We start from the raw sequence: 21,135 nt of genomic DNA on the forward strand, positions 1-21,135 counted from the left end.
CCCCTTAAAGCTGAACTCTGTCTGCTTGAAACAAACACAGTGGTCAGTCTTACTTCGTGTGGACTGACAGAGGATTTATCAGAATCAGAATCAGAATCAGAATACTTTATTCATCCCGAGGGAAATTTGATGTCACCTAAATGGTAAATGGCCTGTATTTGTATAGCGCTTTACTAGTCCCTAAGGACCCCAAAGCGCTTTACACATCCAGTCATCCACCCATTCACACACTGTGATCATTGTGTGATATGAAATGTGTAAATCATTTTGTATAAATGCCAACATCAGCAGTTTAGACGTTAACTGACAGGCAGGGAAGAAACAGAGAGAGCAGTCATCAACGCAAACACCACTGCATTTCCAAACTCAAAGGGAGGGGCACCTCTCGCCAGTCTCCTAGTAAGCCGATCCGCCCCTCTCCGGTGGTTATGACCTCCTCTGTCTGTGGAGGACCGTATAGCAGAAGGAGAGTCTGTCAGAGAGGCTGAGGCTTCAGAAGATTCACTGACCCTCCCAACTTTAACAGCCACAACTTGAGTGGATGCAATGCGAGACTTTCAGAATAACCCAGAGAGGTTTTTCCAGCAGCTGAACTTCAGAGGACAGTACTGAGTGTTTTACAGCTCTGCTTGTTTTTGCTCTTTAACTACAAATGATGTATAATAATGATTTGAAAGGCACACTATAGCTTTTCGGTCTGATTTCTTCCCTCAGCACTCCCTATGTTCTGAAATTTGTGAAATTTAGCTTTGCTGCTGATTACAACTGCATTTTAGCCACGAGATATCAAGAGGGGAATTAAACGAGTCTGACTGGATATAAAAACACACACCTAACTGAACATAATCAGTATTAATAAGCTTAAATATACTCTTAAAACAAGGAAAACTGGCAGATCCCAGCTTTTGGAAGGCTGGCCACAAGTATTGTATGGAAAAAAATAACTTGTTGACTAATTTGCATGCATTTATATCTTCGTGTAACAGCTCATAAATCACTCTAGTAATCTACTGCTCATAACCTTTTTTTTGCTTTAGTGATTCCTTAATTTTTACACTTACAGAGTGCTAGTTTAGCCCACTGGTTGAGTGGGTGACGATATGCAATGCAGCAGAAACGCAGTGGTTTTAGTCCAATATCAAATAAAGGCAAAAATGGCCCCCCTGAAATTTTTTTCATTTTTTCTTCTTTTTTTTTTGTACATTTGCACATTGATAACTATATATAGATATTTACGAATTTGACAGGTTCAAGCAAAGGCAAGTGATGAGCCTGTTGCACCCGCTGCTCTCGCCCTGGCAAAGCTGTCATTTCAGCTGGTCGTGCACGGCTCCGTGTTTGTAACCTCGTGCAGGTGTCACGGCCGGTGCGACTCAGTTTGTGTATAAAAACACAGACGCTGAGAGATTCCCAGATCACTCAGAGGGAGAAAACTAGCCGAGCAGCAATGAAACTGTGAGAAATATGACGCAAACTGGAAAAGCAGAGAATTCTCCTTCAAAGTAAAAAATTGTGCCTTACTGCTGTGACCAGCACATTTCAAAAGACTCAGCTTTTACCTTGAAGGCAAACAGTCTCTGGTTCATGTTTCACTACCACCGTGCGAGTAAGTCCTCCACAGACTAAGCAAACATTCAGCAATCTGCACACGTATTTTTCCTTAGTCACAGCTGCATTACCACACGATAAAAAGCCATCCTGATGACAAAACAACAATTTTCTAAAAGTAAAGATCCACTTGGGAAAACACTGATGTGTTTAACCGGCTAAACTGTACAAACATCATGGTCAAGAACATGAAAGGCGCCTGTAGCACCACATTGAAATGTGCTTCACACTTAAAGAGACACGACATGGATTACTGCGTTGTGTGTTAAAAAGCAACATTATTGTTACGAAACACATGTCACAACAAAATCAAGCCTTGAGGTCACTACTGAAATTTAAAGTTTTGTCTCCTTTTCTTCTTTTTTTAGATGGAATAGTGAAAACACTCAAGTCTTGATTTCACGTTAATTTAACTGATGAACCGATGGCACATGGAGTGAATGGGATGGAGAAGAAGAGGAGGCTTTGGAGATTTGGGCTGACAGACTTTTGTGTTTTAAGTATTGACTAAACATTAATACTACTGTCAGCATGCTGCTGTTAAAATCTGTTCTCTTCTCTATCGCATGTGCTATTGGCTCAAACAGCTGTCAGGAAACATCTGGATGGGGCGAGTGAGCTGCTGCTGAACAGAAGCGAGTGCAGCAGAGAGGATGAGGTGGAGCTTCATGCCACTGACTGTTTCTATAATGATTCGGGTGTTCTCAAATTAGGCACTTTCTGTCTAACATGTTCTCTCATTAATATGAAAATAATCCTCTTTTCTCCTTTGTGACTCATTCTCCTCCATGGATGGGGAAGTTGTTAAGCAGCATCCATTTTGAAGTAGATGGAGACCAAAAAGGATGAGCTGTTAATGCTAATGAGCTGTAAGCAAATGAAAGATGACCAGTGAAAGAGGAATCAATGTTATATTGGAGTTAGTGTCAGGCTCTGGTGACTCTGTCCAACCCCTCTGAGGCACTGCTCTGGGGAAGGAGCAACTCTCGCTCCCCTCCATTCTTTGGGGCCCCCAGAGGGCCCCTGTGTCTCTGTGTGTTACTGTTCCCACTGCACGCACAGACTCCTTCACCTCCACGTTGCGCACGGAGGGGTCAGGGGCAGCTTCAGGCCAGTCAGGCAACTCCTGGTAGCCCCCAGCCTTGGCATTCAACAGGTGGGAGAGTGAACCCAACTGGAAGTGGTCTCGATCTGCAAAAAGAAGGAAAAACAATGCAAGCACACACAGAGATCAGTGCAACAGAAAGAGCAGAGTCACTCTTATCATAACACAGAATCACAAAGTTCTGAGAAAGAACTTCAACAGCTTTGAATTTAGTTAAGCTCCACTTCAAAGTCATCTCCTTGTGCACCTCTGGACCCAAATCCTTTTTTGACTACATGCATGTGAACTCAAACTGAAGAAAACATTAACTTGTGTGGACCACTTCCATTTACAGCCCAGAGACCAAACAGGAGTTATTAGTGGAATTCAATTCAATTCAGTTTTACTTATATAACACCAAATCACAACAACAGTCACCTCAAGGCACTTTATACTGTACAAAATTCAGACGGAAACCTCAACAGCTGGATGACACCCCGTGAGCAAGCACAGGTGGGAAGGAAAAACTCCTTTTACAGGAAGATACCGCCGGCAGAACCAGGGACTGGTAGGGACGGCCATTTAGCCCGACAGGTTGAGGGAGAGGGGAGGGAGAAAGAACAAAGGACAAACAGCTAGAAGAGTGTCTAAGTGTTAACTGTGTCCTCCGTCCCAAAGTTGGAGGATCGCTGTTTCAAAGAAGAAGAGTGTGTATCACAGAGGGTACAAAGTGGCAAACAGGGAATTAAACCAAGGGAGAGTTCTGGAAATACAGACACCCTGGAAGTGATCCAGAGGAGCACAAGGAGATGACCTCAAAGAGGAAATCGGGATGAACTTTTAAAATCTCAAATCTCAAGACTTTGCTCTGTAATATGAGGATGAGTGGATTCTCCTGTCTTTGTTATGATTACTGTCAGGCTGCTGCCACGTGAAGATCAGAGAGCTGCAGGCAAAACCGCTGGATGTACTTTAGATGAATAAAAAGATGGACAGAATGTTCATGTGAAGAATAAAAATGCTCCCGGTGTAAGGACAGACTCACAGTTACAAAAAAGATGCGTGAATGCTCTGGATGACCTTTGGCTTTTGTAAAACTGTATCCTCAAACAGCTCTTGGACACATGGAAAAAAATCCCTCGTTCATTATTTCCAAGCTGTTTTGTAGATTTAAAATTGGAAGAAATTGAGATAATAATCCCTGGAAGCTTAAATCACAATACTTGTGGAAAAAAAGGATCTTATTTGTGTTGATATCTGACTGAGTTATGACTCTGAGAAGGATACGTTATATCTGATGCGGAGCCGCTGCTGCAGCTGCATCTGCTGGCTGTGTAGACCAAAACAGCCCATAACTTCCTCTTTCTTTCACTTTAGCTGTTTTTGCCTCAGGTGTCTCAACGTACAGAGAGACACAGAGCAGCAGGAAATTATGGCTCAATTTTCTGTTTAATTGATTGTGACTGTCTCATTTTTGTTAAGGCGGTTCATGACTGATGGTAATTAAACGCTAATAACATTGCTCAAACTATTTCTGCCATTATAATTTTCAAACAGCCGCAATACAAGTTCACAAACTAGAAAACAAAACTTACTGTTGACTTGCTTCTGTACCTTTAAAAGGAGACTCAAGGACGGGTGCAGGTTTGAGGGCGAGGAACAGCTTTTTAGCATACTTGCTTAGGGCTCCACTCTTCTCAGTGGGCACGATGAGTTGGCGAATGAAGCGTGCCCGGTCGCGGATGTCGTAGTTCTGGTCGTATTTGGCCAAGTTGAGAACATACTGCGTCAGCAGTTTAGTCTGAGGGGTGAAGGGACACGAAAGGAAGGTGGAAGAACAGTAAAACAACACCTTATCTACTGCGTTACGTGCATGTGCAGTGTGGGAGTGTATGTAGCTGTGGATTTGTTTGAGAGGGTCTAAGAGGATAGGACTACTGCATTAGTCTTGAGCCACCTCTCGTGTCGTAATATTTTATTAGAACATAAAAAAAAGATGTGACTCACTGAAATGTGCAAACATACATGGGAATACTGTATAAGGCAAAAACAAGAAGCTCGAAAGTCAGTATTTGGTATCACTATTCAAGAACAGTTCTCCTTGTTTCTTGAAGGACATTCAAAGCCCTTCTATGGATGTTGGCTGACCTTTGGTGCAGTTTTCTGTCACGATGAGCTCACACTGCTTCAGAAGTGCTGAGGCCCAAGCTCTAGGAAGGCCAATCCATAATTGACAATTACGAGGACACACCTGTGTGTTTTCTTATCCAGGTATGATTTTACTGTACAGGAAATGTGTTTGGTGTCCTGCTAAAAAGGACCTAAGCCATTGCAGGTCAGACAATCAGATGGTACTGCATGGTGGATCAAAGTTGACAGTCTTTTTCTGCATTCGTAATTCCATCAGTTTTAAGAAGATCTCCATCACCACTGGCTGAAATGCAGCCCCATACCATGACAGAGCCTCCATGATGTTTTACAGGTACTTGAAAGCAGTCAGAAACGAGCGCTGGACTGAAAATAAGTGGAAAAGAAATACCTCCAGAAAGCCTGGAGAACTTTTGCTGAAGACCACTTCAAAAAACGACTCTTTAGAAACAGGAATTAGGTGTTCTCAAATGACTCAAGTCTGTTTGTTAAATGAATGAACACATTTTAAACACAGACAGACTTCCTGGTATGAAACTTTCACAAAGAAAAACCAAAGGCATGTAAATATCTGGATACAATGACATGTTTCTGGTTTCATGGATTCCTGTAAGACCTCATCACGTTAAAAGAAAAAAACATAATTGGTGATAGGAGATTGGTGAAGGTTTGCAACTAGTCTGCAACTAATTTATAAGAAGACAGAGTCCCTGATTGAAAGCTTACTTGAATGATAAAGCTCAACACTTTTTTTGGAAACCATTTGAAAATTGACTCTGAATGTGACATATTTGAGTTTTCTTTAAATTGGTCTGCATTGCAGAAAAAATCTAAGAGCACTTTTAATGAAGATATGCAGCGTAATGACTGTGTGAGAGCGTCACTGGCTTTATTTCTAGACTGCAAATTTACACAGTGCATATGTGTAGGTGGCAACAATGTCCCAGGTGAGACTGGAGAAGGCAGGAAGAAGAGTGTGTGTGGACGCCACAGAGGTGTGTTTAGTGCGTTCTGTCACCTGACAGCAGCCTTGTTCACACAAACTAAATGAAAGCCAACATCATGCTCAGTCATTTATGCACAATACTGCAAGATCATTTTTAAAAACAACACGTTGGATATTGAATATAATCTCAAATGTTTCTTTTTTTGTGATGGTGATGATTTGAATCAGCAGACCTTGTTGATGTGTATTCACACTTATTATCAGGGAGAGGCAGCCAGACTATCACCATCCTGAATCCTCCCAGCTGCACCCTGCTGCTGTAAGCAATGAGCCTAATTTAATTAAAGATTAGATTTTGCCTTTACAACAGTGTCTTTGCTCACTAGCACAAATATCACTGCTGACTTGAATTTTCAAGACAAAGGGGATATTTGAGTAATTTATTCTGTGAAGTGAAATTAAATGTGTGAGTTGAAATGTTTTTATTCTGGATTAAATTCCTCTTCCTCTAAAATGTTCATACAAATGGGTCAGACTTTCCTTTCAGGTGTACCTTCTGCCACAAGTTTGTTTCTAATAAATTCAAACTTTTGGGGTTGAAACTGGTGTATTTATAACACCAAAACAAAACAACAGTCACCTTAAGGTGCTTTTATTGTAAGGTAAAGAATCTACAATAAGAGAGAAGACCCCAACAATCAGACGACCCCCTATCAGCAAGCACTTGGTGAAAGTGAGAAGGAAAAACTCCCTTTTAACAGGGAGAAACCTGAAGAAGAACCAGGCTCAGGGCAGGGCAGCCATTTGTTGTGTTGTTGTGACCAATTTGTGGGTGAGGGAAGGGAGACAGAACAAAAGGACAGCCATAAATACTAGTGACAGAAAAACATGCCATTCCCACCTGTTTGGAGTTGGTCAGATATAGCTTGGCTGCCAAATTGATGATCTGAAGCTTCACAATGTCCTCTTCATTAGTGAATGACTTGGCCATCTTCCTTAGAACATCTGGGGCGATCTTAGGTACATGCTCACAGTATTCTCCAATCAGCCACAGGATACTTGCCCGTGCCATTGGCACCTGAGAACACAGGTTGATAGCAAACTAACACTGCTACTACAGAGGGATATGACTGGCAGAAACAGGTTTACCGTCAATGTAAACGGTGGTTCAAGAGCCCGAGTCAATTAGTGAACACTTAGTTGATACCTGGTTTATAATAATAGATACTGAATGAGGCATTGAGGTAAGCTACCATCTGCAGGTCATGAAAAAGACTCTTACCTGAATGTTGTCGGTCAGTTTCGCCATGTGCTTTATGATGTCGCTGTGCTTCTCCGGCTGCATCTGCAGCAGCTTCTTGATAACAACCACTGACTCGGCAACCACCAACTCTGCACAAAAGAAAGAAGAGTCACTCGTTGAAATCAGAAATGAACAATAAATACATACTTTTAAACATCACTACTGCTCCGAGTCAATGTGTGGAAAGTATTCAGCATTCATTTACCAGTTCATTCACACTAGAAATTCACACTGTTCACTTCATTCTGTATATTTGTTCAACTGTCATGACATTAAGACATGACCAAGACAACCTGCTGAAGTTAAAAAACGAGCAATGCAGTGAGGAAGAAAGGTGATTTAAATGATTTTGAACGTGGTATGGGTCTTGATGCCAGACGTGCTGGTTTGAGTATCAGAAAGTGCTGATCCGCTGGGATTTTCCTGCATAACCAGTAACCTATAACCAAGTTACGCTGAATGCATAACACAGATGGGCTACAGCAGCTTCAGACCACAGCAGGTGACTGTACTGACACCCAAGAACAAGAAACTGAAGCTGTAATTCACACGGGATAAAACTGGACAATAGAAGAGTGGAAAAATGTTGCCTGGGCCGATGACTCTCCATTAATGAAACAACATTCAACAACAATCAGAGCATGAAAAATAACATGAAAGCACAGATTCAACCTGCCTTGTATCAACAGTTCAGGATCCTGGTGGTAAAATGGTGTTGGGGGATATTTTCTCGACACATTTTAATCCCCTTAGTATCAACTGAGCACCATTTAAATGCCACATCCTACCTGATTATTGTTGCTGGCCATGTCTACCACTTTCATGACCACAGTGTACCCATCTCCTGATGGCTGCTTCCAGCAGGATAACATGCCATCACACACATCAAACAATCTCAAACTCATATCTAGAACATGAGAACGAGTTCACCGTACTCCACAGTCATCAGGTCTCGATCTATTTGATTAGATTTTTTGGAATGTATTTTTCTCTTTTTACTTTTAAGTCTTGTTTTTGATGTTATTTTGCCATCTGTTCATACAATATGTACAGTTTAAAGAGTGTCTTATACTAACAAATAAAAAGACTCACCATCTCGGTTGGAGAGCAGCTGCACAAGACCGTTCAGACATGTGTCCCTCACCTCGCTGATGTTGGTAGCACAGCGACCAATGGCTTGGATTGTTGCAGCCACAAAGTCTTTATCCATGCTTTTAATATATGTCTGCCAGAAAAAAGCAGCCACTCTGCATATTAATTCATACAGGAAGACAAAGTTGGTTGCTGACTGACTGCTCTTCCTAAAACATGACTTATATTTTTTAATTGTACCTGAAATTCTCTGAGGATGGTGGAAATGTTTGTCTCGTTGGCCAGATTGGTTAGAACCTCCAGCTGCAAATAACAATAATAAGAATCCATCATGTTCTCATATCTCCACAAACTGCTAAAAACTTCTGACCATCTTCAAAAAAAGAGAACAGAAAGCAACCTTTAGGACTTTGATCTGAGTTGGATCTGTTGAGCGGATGTAGAAACTCTTCAGATATGGTTCAAACATCCCCTGTGACACACAAAGACAGGAAGAACCTCCGTGAAGCTTCGTTAGAATAAAAATACCATTTAAACACATAAATATAAAACAGAAGAAAACAGAAACACCAGCTTTAGCTCACCCGTCTCTTAATGGACATTGTTGCCACGTTCTGAAGAACAACATACTGGACTTCACTAAAAGAAGAAGACACAGAGTAAGTAGCGATCGAGGATTATTATCCTGATAACTGGTAATTATTTTGCTGTCAGAAGAAAACAAAATTTTTGTCTGAGACAGGCTAAGAAGCGAGGGACAAGGAGGAGCTTTCAGGAGGTCTCTAAAAAAATGACAATATGCAATCCTGATTCTTTTTTATCATCATTTCAACATCCTCATGACTTTTCTGTCACTGATCATGACTGAAATCACACCATCACAGACGCAGGACGCATGCATCAAGTGCATCGGCCATTAAATTGTTCCCCTGTTGTTATTTAACCCACTTTAGTGCCTTATTTGGGACCTCTCTCCATCAATACATGGCACTTTAAACAAATGAATTGTATTCTTTACCTGCATCTCTCAGCTTTTAAGTGATTGATAGAGTTTTTAGATTTTACATGGACCTGCTCTGACTTGTTCTTCTTCCCTTGGTATGTCATTACAAAAAACAAAAACAAACAAAACTCTTCTGCAGCTGTATCAAGGAAATCATTAGTATTAAGAGAAGTATTAAATTTCACCACGATTCATAAAGATGTTATTCTCACTTATAATTGAAACTGCTTGCAGTGCTTAGCCGCCAGAGTGCTAACAGCTGAATTTCTAGCTTTAAGGCAGAACAAGTGGCATCTCTACGAGTTGTGTTTTCTGTTTATTTTAACTTTTTTTTTGTCCGATCTGTCAGAAAGAACATATTGTTATTGCTAGTAACAGCTTCAACATCTGGATTTCAAAATTAAAAATGTTGAGGGTAATGTGACCTAGCTTACTTTTTCAAGCAATAATTCTTAATCTTATGCAAAAACTAAAAGAATTCCAAGAGACGTTTCACAATTGGCCTCTACTTGAAACTTCTGGCACGTTTGTAGCTACCCCTGTACGCCACAAAACGTAGCAAGTACAAATGTTTTAAAAACATTCCTGTTAAACATCAGCGCATTATTATTTAAGGCAGTAAATCCATGTGGTTATTATGCGAGCCCGGACGCCACAGAGTCAATAGCAATAAGTCTAATGAAAGATAAGGTATGGTACAATGAATTTTGGACGACTCTCCCACAGAGAGATGCTGGTGTTTGGTCGCTGCTGATTGATGATCCCATTACAACACACCCTGAGCCACAGGACTTACAGGCAACAGGCCACCGATGTGCGATCATCACTCCTCATGGTTTATGAGTTCATGCTTACTTCAGCTTCACTGGGCTCCCTGTTTAATTTTACTTTCTGCTTCTAGGCATCAGCGATCCATTTTATTACGCTCACTTGTTATTTTGTTGTCATACTGTTTTCCACTTTGCTGAGTTTTGTGGTTGTTAAATCTTTTTTCCCCTCCCATTTAGCTGTGTATTTTTTCGACATTTCAACTTGTTTCCTGTTACTTTCTCCAGAGGGGAGGGTGTTTTAATTTTGGAAAATGGCGATACAGTGATTTGAAAGCAATTTATTTTGAAATTATAGACTGTAAAGCTCACCTGTGGCTCCTCAGGAGACGGACCAGGGCCTTGGCAATCACACCAACCTCCGCTTTAGGGGCCAGATGGAAATACAGCTGAGCCACAGCCATCACCACCTGGATTGTGTAAAGAATGAGAAAACAGAAACTTTTAAGTCTCACACAGTGACATAACCTCCCAATGTAAAAAAAAGAAAGAGGTGTAATGGTGAGTGTTGGGCCATTAATGAGTTTTGTTCTCTATTGAAAATTCATTCATTTTCAGCAGTTAATTACCAAGGCATCACTACCTTATGCTTATGTTGCACTGGAGATGACGAATGTGTTTGGATTTATTCTGCTCATGTGTTAAATATACATGAACAAACTAAAGCAAATACAGATTTGCTCTCTATTTACTGCTCTAGCAGTAAAAAGTTCATTCAAGAGGCAGGAGTTTTAAGATGCTCAATATGCATTGGAAACAGTTCTTACAAAGCAGAATTAATTGTGTAGATCCAATGCAGCATGTTAAAAAAACCAAAAGCGCATATGCACTGGAATGCTGACTGGTTGAAAAGTGGGCCTGAATAGGAAATGGAGCAATATTGGAGTTCCCCATGAAGACGACAAAGTACAAAAAAGCTCAAAAAGCAGCATGAGAAGCACCAAGAGCAGTGGACAGCTTTAATTGTTTCACTTTATGACAATGTTTCCTATGTTTTCACTCCTGTATGGTGACCCTGAGAGTTCAAATGCACGGAAACTTAAGAAAACACCAGCAAATAGAAAAATGCTGCGAAACCACAGAAAACACAACCAAAACTGAATAACAAACATTGGCTGTAGAAAAAACACAAAAAGGTTTTTGAATGTTTGTTATTACCCGTTTACTGTTAGCCTGTCACTTTCACAGCTGTTCCCAAAAAACACTCCTTATATGTTTTGTGAGGTTTTTTTGTGACATTTTGTGGCATTTGTTCTGTTTACATTGAGTTTTATTCTAATTGTGTCGCAGACATCATCATTTATTCCACATATTTTTAACAATGAGTCCTGTTGACTCGACAACATGTAGACAATGGCTGGATCACACAGGACCAACGCACAACCACGCTAGTCTTTTGAGAGAAAATAATGTTTGAGGCGTTCATAGGTGTGGTTGATTTCATGTGTAATTCACAAAACTTGCTCTGTTTTTAGTTAGTTTCATATCAAGCTCAAATGTTAATAGATTCTATAGTTTGGCATTAAATATCAGCTGTAAATTGCATGTCACAAACATTACTTTGCGGACCTGATTCTCCTCCTTATATTTCGTGGTTTGAGTTCTCACCTCTTACACATGCTGATAATCCTTTTTTTTTTTTACACCCAAACCCAGTTCGTGTTGGTGCAATGCGTTAGTAAATCTGGCCCTAAACCCTTTACAGGATGCTTCCTCATCAGTCAGTCACTTCAGCCACCTCTAAACAAGAACTCTGAACAATGTTGGGAGAATCAGGTCAGAGTATTGTCCTTGTCCTTTCTTATATGTAGCACACAGCAGGAGACAACTGGAAATGTTCTATTTGTTTCAAGAAAGGGTAGACACATGGGTAGACACCTGAATCTCAGTTGATATTCATGAAAGAAGTTTGAATTGACACAGACCATTTCTGATTGTTTACTGGTAAATTTATGGGCTGTAAAGAGATGCAGAGCTGAAAAAAATGATAGTCTGTAGGTTTGTCACCATGAGACTAAGCTTCAATGCTGGAAACTTTAAAGTAAAAAAGACCAGGTTGTTGGTCTGCATCAAAGTCAGAGCAGTCAGACTGGAACCAATGACACTTATTCATACCTTCATCACCTCTACACTGGACTACTGTAATTCTCTCTATTTGGGTCTTCAACACTCGTCTCTCCATCGCTTGCACTTAGTCCGCTTGCTGCTGCGCGTCTTTTAACAGGTGTTAGACTGTATGAACACATCACTCCAGTTTTAGCAAATTTACACTGACTCCCTGTAAAATATTGTATTAATTTTAAGATTCTTTTACATACTTTTAAATAATATGGCGCCTAGTTATTTAAATGAATTCCTCAACATGTATGACCCCAAAGGAGCACTGAGATCATCTAGTCAGATGCTTTTAGCACAACCAAGGTCTCGATTGAAACATAGAGGAGATCGGGCCTTCGCAGTAGCAGCACCCAGACTCTGCAATAATCTGCCGGAGGAGACTCGTACTTCAGAGTCTATTCAGTCTTTTAAATCGCATCTTAAAACTCACTTTTTTACTTTGGCTTTTAATTCAAGTTCAGTATGAGTACCATCAGGCCTGTTTTATGTTTTTATTGTTAATTCACTGCCTTCTTATTTATCTATATTTGTTTCTCTATTTTTTTTTTCTTGTTTTTAACCAATTGTGAAGCACTTTGGTCAACTCTGTTGTTTTTGAATGTGCTATACAAAGACATTTTGAATTGAACTGAATTTGAATTGACTGTAGAAAACTTTATATACAGTCATTGGTTGGAACTGATACCTGCAAATATGCAACTGTATGAAGTCATCACTGGAAAAGGAAACTATTTGGTTTTCCATTTCATTGGTTTGATGCAAAGCAGGTAACCACATAAAGAGCAATTACAGCTCCATGATTGACTTTTCCACTTCATGCAAGATAAGCGAACACTTGTTGGCTCAGGAATGGGAAAAGTGTTTCATATTTTATTTCACCACAAGAAACCAGCTCGCCTACAGCAATACAAAGGTTGGATAATGTGTGTGACGGCAGAATTTCACAATATCTAACATGGGTCAAAACAGGCTACTCAAGGTGACCACAGCAGCACTAATGCATTGTGATGCTTTATTAATTTCCTTGGGGAAATTGCCCTCATTTTTGAGCAAGAGGTCAGCTCAGATTAAATGCTGTACACAAGGACACTTACCATTAAAATGCTTAAGTGTCAGAGGCTTTATAAGTTGAATGAAGACCTCATCTACTCATTAAGAAATGATTTTAGAGGGCACAGCCACTTTCCATGGTAGTGAGTCAATAGACTGAGTTTTACTGCAGGAATGTGTGTGTATAATTCAAAAGAGCAGAGGTCTCACAGCTGCGTTGCGGCTCTGCAGGAGCGGTTTGGTATTCCTTAGTAGCAGTCGGTGGTCTGGATCCATCACATATGGCTTCCTCTTAGCCATGGCAGCAGCCTCGGCCTTCTTCTCCTTCTCCTCTTCGTCTTCATCCTCATCTTCATCTGAGCCGTAGAAGGTCTTATCGCCGCTGCCTCCCTCCTCCAGCAGGGACTCCTGCAGAGAAAGTGATTCTTGAGGAGTGCTTTCAAGTTATAATAAAATTTTCACTGCAAGATGCAAGTAGATGTATACTTAAGAGTTCTGCTGTCTCATCCTTCCCAATTCAAGTGTTTAATCCTAACTTCTATGGCCACTGTAGGACTAATGTGTCAGTTAAGAGAGATAAAAAGCATTAAATTTACACCCCTTAATGGCTGTGGCCAGCCGGCATGATCTGATATTGTTTGGATCACATCTTCATCTGCCCCAGAGTTTTCGTGTATCTCTAGAAGGCTGTCAGCCCACGCTTTACCTTAGCTGTCAATGCTGTGTGAGAGGTGTCTGCATCTATTTAATCTGGAAAAGGCTATATAACTTTGTGAAAGGAGTTTAAGGTCAATAAGTCAGAGAAGCTCCCGTCTGACCGATGACAGTGATACTGGGTTGAATTGTTAAGGATACTTGAACTTTTCTGTGTGAAAGACTGCTGTTTTTGCTACTGTTAACCTGTTAGCCTCTGTTAGATACTGTTAGCTGCTGTTATCCGGTGTTAGTAAAACTGTTGTTGTAGTGGACACAATTTTTGGGACCCTGATGCTTAGGGAATAAACTCATACAATGTGAGAATGTAATCAAACTGTTTATCAGATGTATATTGAGCTTCAAATGTATCAGTCTGATTTTTATGATACTCAAGCTTATCATTAGCTACCATTATGTTAGCTTAAAACTAGCTGCTGTTGCTCTTTAGCTGGCTCTTTTCGTCTGTTGACTGCTTATGTTATACTTGAGCCCTCAGTTCATCATCTGTATGCTTTTAGCTCCTCCTCTCTTTATCCTCCATTTAAGCCAACTTTCTGCTGATTGGCTGCCCCTTGCAAAAACATGGTTTGCTCTCATCGATATCACAACGAGGCAAGAGCAGAGAATGTGTCTGAAACTGAGCTCAAAGAGCAGTCTGGGGTTTTGGCTCACATGGATTACTTGGACCTTACATGAAACTTCAGCCATGTTTAACCTTCGAGCGACCAAATGTCTTCTTGTTAGAATGGTTTCATTAAATACTTTTATTTTTATATCTTCTTCTTAAGTGAGTTTGTACTGAACCTACGCTGTTTCCTTTATATATGAGACATATTTCAAGATATTCTAATGACACCCAATTTGGTTTTTAATGTTTTTTATGTTAGGACTTAGAAAATGTAAATGATATAAGACAAATTATATTATTTAGACATACCTTGCATGTTATCTCTTGCAAAACAAACCATCTGCATTTCAATAACACTTTAAATCTTGAGTTCCGTTTGAGTGAATTATATATGCAATATGCAAATATACAGTAGAAAAACTACACTGATCAACAACAAGTCATGGTCGGGGTGTTTTTTTCCCTACTTTATTGTCTCCATTTAAACCTAAATCTAAACAATTCAATGCCAATATAAATTTTATAGCTGCAGATATAATTATACAGCTGGTTTGGTAGTCCACGATCTCATCGCTGCACTTTGCAGATGATGTGGTCTTTCTGGCCTCATAAAGAACTGATCTCAGTTCAATTTATTTATATAATGTCTATTGCCGCACGGTGCTTTATATTATAAGGTTTTAATAGAGAGCAACCCCCACAAGATAATTCTTCACGAGCAAGCAGCTGGCAACAACTCCCTTTAACAATAAGAAACCTCTGCCAGACCCAAACTCAGGGAGGAGCAGCCACCAGGTTTGTGTGACATACATATCAGTCTTGTTCACAAGTCGGGAACAAAGCTTAGCAATAGAGTGTGGAGCCCTAGTCTCTATCATTCAGGAGACTAGAGGACTCAGACTAGAGGGACTAGTCCTCCACACTGAAAGGAGCCAGTTGAGGTGTTTTGGACATATCCTACTGTGAGGAGGCCCACGATATGCTGGACAGATTATATCTCTTGGCTTTGGCTTTAGTAATGCTTCAGTGTCCTCTCAGAAGAGCTGGAGGAGGTGGCCGGGAAAAGGAAGGTCTGGATGTCTATGCTTAGACTGCTCCTGCTGCGACCCAGAAAAACAGCAGAAAATTGGATGGATGGATAATAGGTCCTTTTTAAATCGTCTATGAAAGTCATGAAATGGAGAAAAAGGAGCGCAGTGTGGAAAAATGTCCTTATTGTAAAATGGCTGCAGCACATTTATGGGTAATTACTACAATAGCAATGTTGTGGAAAAAAATTGTTCCATTTGGGCCTAGTCACTTTTGACAAAAATAAGTCAACAGGTGTGTTTATAAAAACTGATAAATATACTGAAATCAGGTGGCAGTGAGAGAGGAAAAGAAATGACAGGATGATTGTACCACTGCACAGTCACAGTAGTAGCTAATGTACCTATACACCTCTGCTGCACCGTAGTCACCCAATATGTGATTCATATGCAAATTAGAAAGTAGTGACAAAACATAATGGCTAAACTTATTTCTAGGGTTGTAAGTTTGCGTGGAGCGTTGTAACAGGCAGTGATGAAGCCGGTGATATTTTGTTTATATTATGTACTAAAATTCATCGATACAAGTAGAGTCTGCATGTTAGGTGTTACTGCTCCTCAGTATAAATTCACGTTTCTGTAACACACAAATTAGTAATGAAAGTATTCGATGAGACTCTAACCTATGAATCTCTTATTTTACCTGTTCAAGTGTGAACATCTGCTGCTTCTGTGTTTCTTACTTCACTCTCAGTTAAATAAAAACTGAAGACTGTCAGACTGAGGAATTGGTTAACCCAAGTGCAAGCAGAAAACTTGATGTATTTACAGAGAGTGAAAAAAGGCCACAAAAGGCTGTACAACAATGAAAAGAAAATGAACATCTCAAAATGGTCAATAAGATTAAATCCCCTAAACTGAGAGCGTCAACGACAGAACGCATGGCAATCTGACAAAGACAGACTAAACATACACTAAGAGGAAAGGATAATAAGGATTAGATGAATCAGACTTTTTAAATTCTCGACCGTGATCTCATGAACTCTTCCAATGAAGTCAAGTCAACGTGATTAGGAAAAGGAGGTAGAAGATTGGAAAGAGCAAAGTTGGAAATTGGAAATTTTTTGGACTGCTCTTCAGTTACTCACCTGCACCTTCAGAATAAATTTGCACAAGGAAGCGAGCTTAGGTTAGGTAAGGAACACTTGAACCAAGTAGGGTGGGAACAGATCGAAAGCGGGAAGTCACAACATAGAAAACCACATTCAAAAAGTGAAAGACGGACAAGGAAAAAACTCACATAGAACCGAGAATAACCAAGGATAATAAGAACAGTTTCACATTAGTCTATATGTTACTCATCAAAAATGTAACAGCTGTTGGCCTGCTTGCTTTCTCGTGCTGTGTGTTGCTTACTTACATTGATGTTTGGGTTGAGAAACTGCGTTCTGGCGTAGCGGGTTAGCATGTTGATGATGACGACCTGCCCCCACTCCTCAACATCAATCAAGAGATTACACAGCTTCCTGTAGTTCTTGTGGATTAGATCAATGCGCTCCGGACACACCTCTTCAAAAGCCATCACAACGCTTCCTGCCACCAACTGCAGTGCATTTCAGACCACACACATTAAGATAAAGTTCATGAATCTTCCTTTAGGAGGTTACAAGTTAGCCCTGTGAATTTTAACAATATCCATGCATTGTACAATTAAATCTTCAACGATACAAAAAACCTGTAACTACTGACTGACTTCTGCAGTCTGTTTCTGGTTTTGTTGCATTTCCCAGAGAAAGAGCTAATGCAAAAACTGCAAGGTGAAAAAGGAGACTGGTTAAACAAATGATAAGCCTTGAAACAACCGGGGCATTAAACGCAATCTGGTGCTGTGCACAGCAGCTGGTCCCTGATATTTTGTGCACTGTGTGGTTTGCAAAATTGTATTTATCTTTGCTGGAAATAAAATCTGGAGAAAACACTGAATCAACAAAGAGAAGAGAGGAAAAACACACCGTGGTTTTGTCAGCGAGGAGTTTCTCTATGACTTCAATCAGCTGGTCTTTTTGTTCAGGATCCAAACTGAGAGGAGAGAAGAATAAATCAGTAAAAATGCATGAAAAATTGTTCCAGGAACTGTAAGTAATCATCCTCAAGGGTATAAAGAAAATGGATTTTACTGCTAGAGCAGCAATGGGTTCTCAGGAGTCTATTTTTTACTGCTAAAGTTTTACAGTTGCAGCAAGTCATATGAACATTTGATCTAGCAGGCCTAGTAGTTCTCAGACTGGGAATCAAGGCTCCCACAAAGAAAAAACAACAAAGAATTCATAAAAACTGTGTTTTTCTCTATCAAATTTATATATTTCCTACTGTGTTAAAGTTTGTAAAAAAAGAGAAATGGTCATATGAAAAATAAAGTTTCAATAGGACTGTACGCAGTCCTGTAAAAAAAACTAAGCACACTCTTACTGCTTCCACTGGAATTAAGAGGGTAAGTAGCAGACAGGTGCGGCTAATCAAATGCACTTGATGAATTATGACCACCTCCATAAAAGCAGACAAGTTGTTAGTTTGCTGGTCTGGAGAATTCAGATGTATGTTAACACAATATTGAAATCCACCCCAGAAAATTTGTTCTCTTTTGTATGAATGTCTGTTTGGGCTCCTAAAAAACAAGATGCTACATCTCAAAGGGTTTATCCTGATACAATAAAGCCGTGCAATGCTCAGAGAAGTTGCTAAAATCCCAAGACTACACCGGAACTGTTAGGCATGCTGGTGAAGAGGTGATGATTTGGGTTTGTTTTGCAGCCACCAGACTTGCAGCACTTTCCAGTTGACCATTTACTTCTCTGTATATCAACGTATTTTATAGTCAGTTATGAGGCCATCTGACTAACAGCAAACTCTTGTCCCAAATTGGACCATGAACTTGGAAAATGAGCCCAAATACACCAGAAAATCAGAATGAGTGACAAAGATAAGAATCAAGGTGTTGCAATGACCCAGTAAAGTCCAGATCTCAACCCAGTTCAAATTTAGTGGTGAGACCTTAGGAGAGCTGTGGATAAATAACCAAAACTTTATAATGACTGTGAGAAAAAAATATGATCATTAGTCGTTATAATAACTGATACACTAAGAGCTAGCAACTCAATAAATCATGCTAACTTTGTTTTATAAACCTAAAACTGTCCTTTTGGGTTCGTACCTGTATAGTTTAGGGATTGCATGTGCTGCGGTCTTCCTGACATACGGAGACATATCCGAAGCAGCTTCTTTGATGGCCAACATCATTATTGGAACGATGATTGTTACTCTTATGCTGGAGAGGACTCGCAGGGCGCTGGCTCTGATCAGCTGGTTCGGATCCTGGAGAAGTACAAAGTGGTGGAAAAATACACTTTTAGAGGTGGTGAAATGTTGCATTTTGTTCATCGCAAAATAGTAATAAAATCTAAAGGAGCAATCTGTAGTTATGCTAGCAGCTCTGTGGTGCTGTTCCCGGGGCTAGTAGTTCCTGCAGTTTTATGCTAAACTCAGGATGCTAACATGATCACAATGAATAATATAAAGGTCAGTCAGTAATGAAATACAACACTGTTAAGTAAAGTAGCTTACCACTTTTAGGAAATTAGCACTAAAACACAGCACTGCCATCGCTGGTTCTAATATAAAATGTTTTTTAAATTTTATTTATTTGGTCGTGATTTCAGGCCAATTTATCCAGTAATTCCAGATATTTAAATCAATTCATTTTCATTTCATTTATATAGCGCAAAATCACTACAACAGTTGCCTCAAGGCACTTTATTTTGTAAGGTAAAAACCCTACAATAATACAAGGAAAACAGAAAGCCCCAACAATCATATGACCACTATGAGAAAGCGCTTTGGTGACAGTGGGAAGGAAAAACTCCCCTTTAAGAGGAAGAAACTGCACAAAGAATCAGGCTCAGTGAGGGGCGACCATCTGCTGTGGCCAGTTGGGGGTAAGTGGATGAAGACAGCAGAGAGACATGGTGTGAAAGAGAACAATTAAATTAGTGCTGTCAGCGTTAAACTCGTTAAAATGACGTTAACGCCATAACCGCATTAAATCTCCGTTAGTGAGTTAGCGCGGATCGCCCCGTGCATGGGGCTGTATGGTGCTAACGCGTTAACGAACTAACCGCGCTAACGCGTTAATTTAAGCAATCAATTCAGTTTCATTTAAGCTTTTTTTGTCCAAATGTTGTAAACAAGTTAGGCTTTTAGAGCCATTCACTCATAGTTAACGAGGACTATCGTGAAAGCTAGGTGAATTGCAGCTAATTTTTGTATAATATGAAGACGAGGCTTTAGAAAAATGGTTTATATTATCTCAAATCTAAAAAATTGTCACATATATAAACTGCTGTACCTTCAGACCTCGCTGAAACGTGGAAATTGAAAGCAGAGCAAGATCCTGCTGCTCCTCAGCGTAACGCACCAAGTAAACATAGACCAGCTTCTTCACCTGGAAAGACGAACAGTAAGAGGGAAAGAAGAAACAAATGTAATCGTTTAAATTTTAACAATTTCATCCAACCTATGTGTATTAGCTTAATTATTTTCACTGAGATGAGTCCAGTAAGGCACAGTTATTAAAACATGCAAAAGTGGAGAAGGAAAATGCAATTTTGTTTATATGAGATAAAACTGCACTCCACGGAGGTTTGGAAAATGTGATAAGATAATAGGAAGGAAAATGAAGAGTGCAGAGCCTGTAGCACATGAAGCAACATGAGACTAGGTTCATTACCAACCTCTATGTTTTTACAAGCCACGTTTTTCACCACAGCGGGGAAGAGATCTGATGCATTTTTACCTCGGGCAATCATCTGCAGAGAAAAGACGCATCCAAAAAGCATAACAAAGATTTCACAAGATGGCATTTTTCAAGCATTTCAATTGTTGGCAAGAAAAAATACATTTTTTATGTTTTATTTTATCTTTTGATGCTTTTTTTTGTGCTCTTGGCCCGGCAGGAATGATGAATGAAAAGATGGGTGTGGAGCCTCAGAAGTAGAAATCTGACAGAGTATGAATATTTAACAGCTGACTGCACAGTTTGCATCTCTTATCACAGTAGTTAAATCATTGGAGGCAGCCTTTGTCTTATGGCTCAGAGCACAGTTTTATAAAATGACTGCATTTTGACAATAATACCATGAGATTAATCGCCAGTTTTGGTATAGAGAGCATGCTTCTGGCCTTTTCTTAGTCTCAGAATAAGTAAAACATTATGCATTGTATGTTTTGCATTTAAACAAAACTCTGTTCTCTGTTCTGAAATAGTGTTATACAACAGTATTATCCATGACATTTTTTAAAGCATGATAATAAACTTCATGGCTCACTCTTGATGTGATCCTAATTTCCCCATTGTGTCCATCTGATTTATACTCACAGCTACAATCCGCTTCATTGCCTCCAGCTTCAGGGAGTCTTTGTTGCTGTCCAGCATCTCTTTCAAGTCGTCATGTCTGTGGGAAGAAAACATTATAAAAATATATTTCACAGCATGGAAACCACCAAACACCCAGAATGCAACAAGAAGTACTGATATGTTTTACTTTTAAA

At 39.8% G+C, this 21,135-nt stretch overlaps 1 protein-coding gene across 5 annotated transcripts in view; it reads right to left on the minus strand.

Annotated features, from left to right (window-relative positions):
• Positions 1-21,135, minus strand: part of ap3b2 (adaptor related protein complex 3 subunit beta 2) — a 56,855-nt gene that overhangs the window by 18,637 nt on the left and 17,083 nt on the right. For 4 of the 5 annotated variants that reach the window (XM_085357676.1, XM_085357674.1, XM_085357673.1 and 1 more), the window contains exons 2-17: positions 20,963-21,038; positions 20,319-20,393; positions 19,934-20,029; positions 18,743-18,903; positions 17,544-17,610; positions 16,952-17,134; positions 13,390-13,587; positions 10,324-10,421; positions 8,766-8,820; positions 8,582-8,653; positions 8,422-8,484; positions 8,182-8,314; positions 7,069-7,178; positions 6,688-6,864; positions 4,307-4,493; positions 2,669-2,799 (exon numbers count right to left, since the gene is read on the minus strand). In XM_085357676.1, the coding sequence (XP_085213802.1) occupies positions 2,669-2,799; positions 4,307-4,493; positions 6,688-6,864; positions 7,069-7,178; positions 8,182-8,314; positions 8,422-8,484; positions 8,582-8,653; positions 8,766-8,820; positions 10,324-10,421; positions 13,390-13,587; positions 16,952-17,134; positions 17,544-17,610; positions 18,743-18,903; positions 19,934-20,029; positions 20,319-20,393; positions 20,963-21,038 (1,882 nt within the window). The remainder of the gene's footprint in view (positions 1-2,668; positions 2,800-4,306; positions 4,494-6,687; positions 6,865-7,068; positions 7,179-8,181; positions 8,315-8,421; positions 8,485-8,581; positions 8,654-8,765; positions 8,821-10,323; positions 10,422-13,389; positions 13,588-16,951; positions 17,135-17,543; positions 17,611-18,742; positions 18,904-19,933; positions 20,030-20,318; positions 20,394-20,962; positions 21,039-21,135) is intronic. The other variant, XM_085357675.1, reaches the window with a different exon arrangement.

This window comes from Diplotaxodon limnothrissa, linkage group LG7 (genome assembly GCF_057381915.1).
Source record: "Diplotaxodon limnothrissa isolate DT_005_m linkage group LG7, D_limnothrissa_male_GT1.1, whole genome shotgun sequence".
NCBI lineage: Eukaryota > Metazoa > Chordata > Actinopteri > Cichliformes > Cichlidae > Diplotaxodon > Diplotaxodon limnothrissa.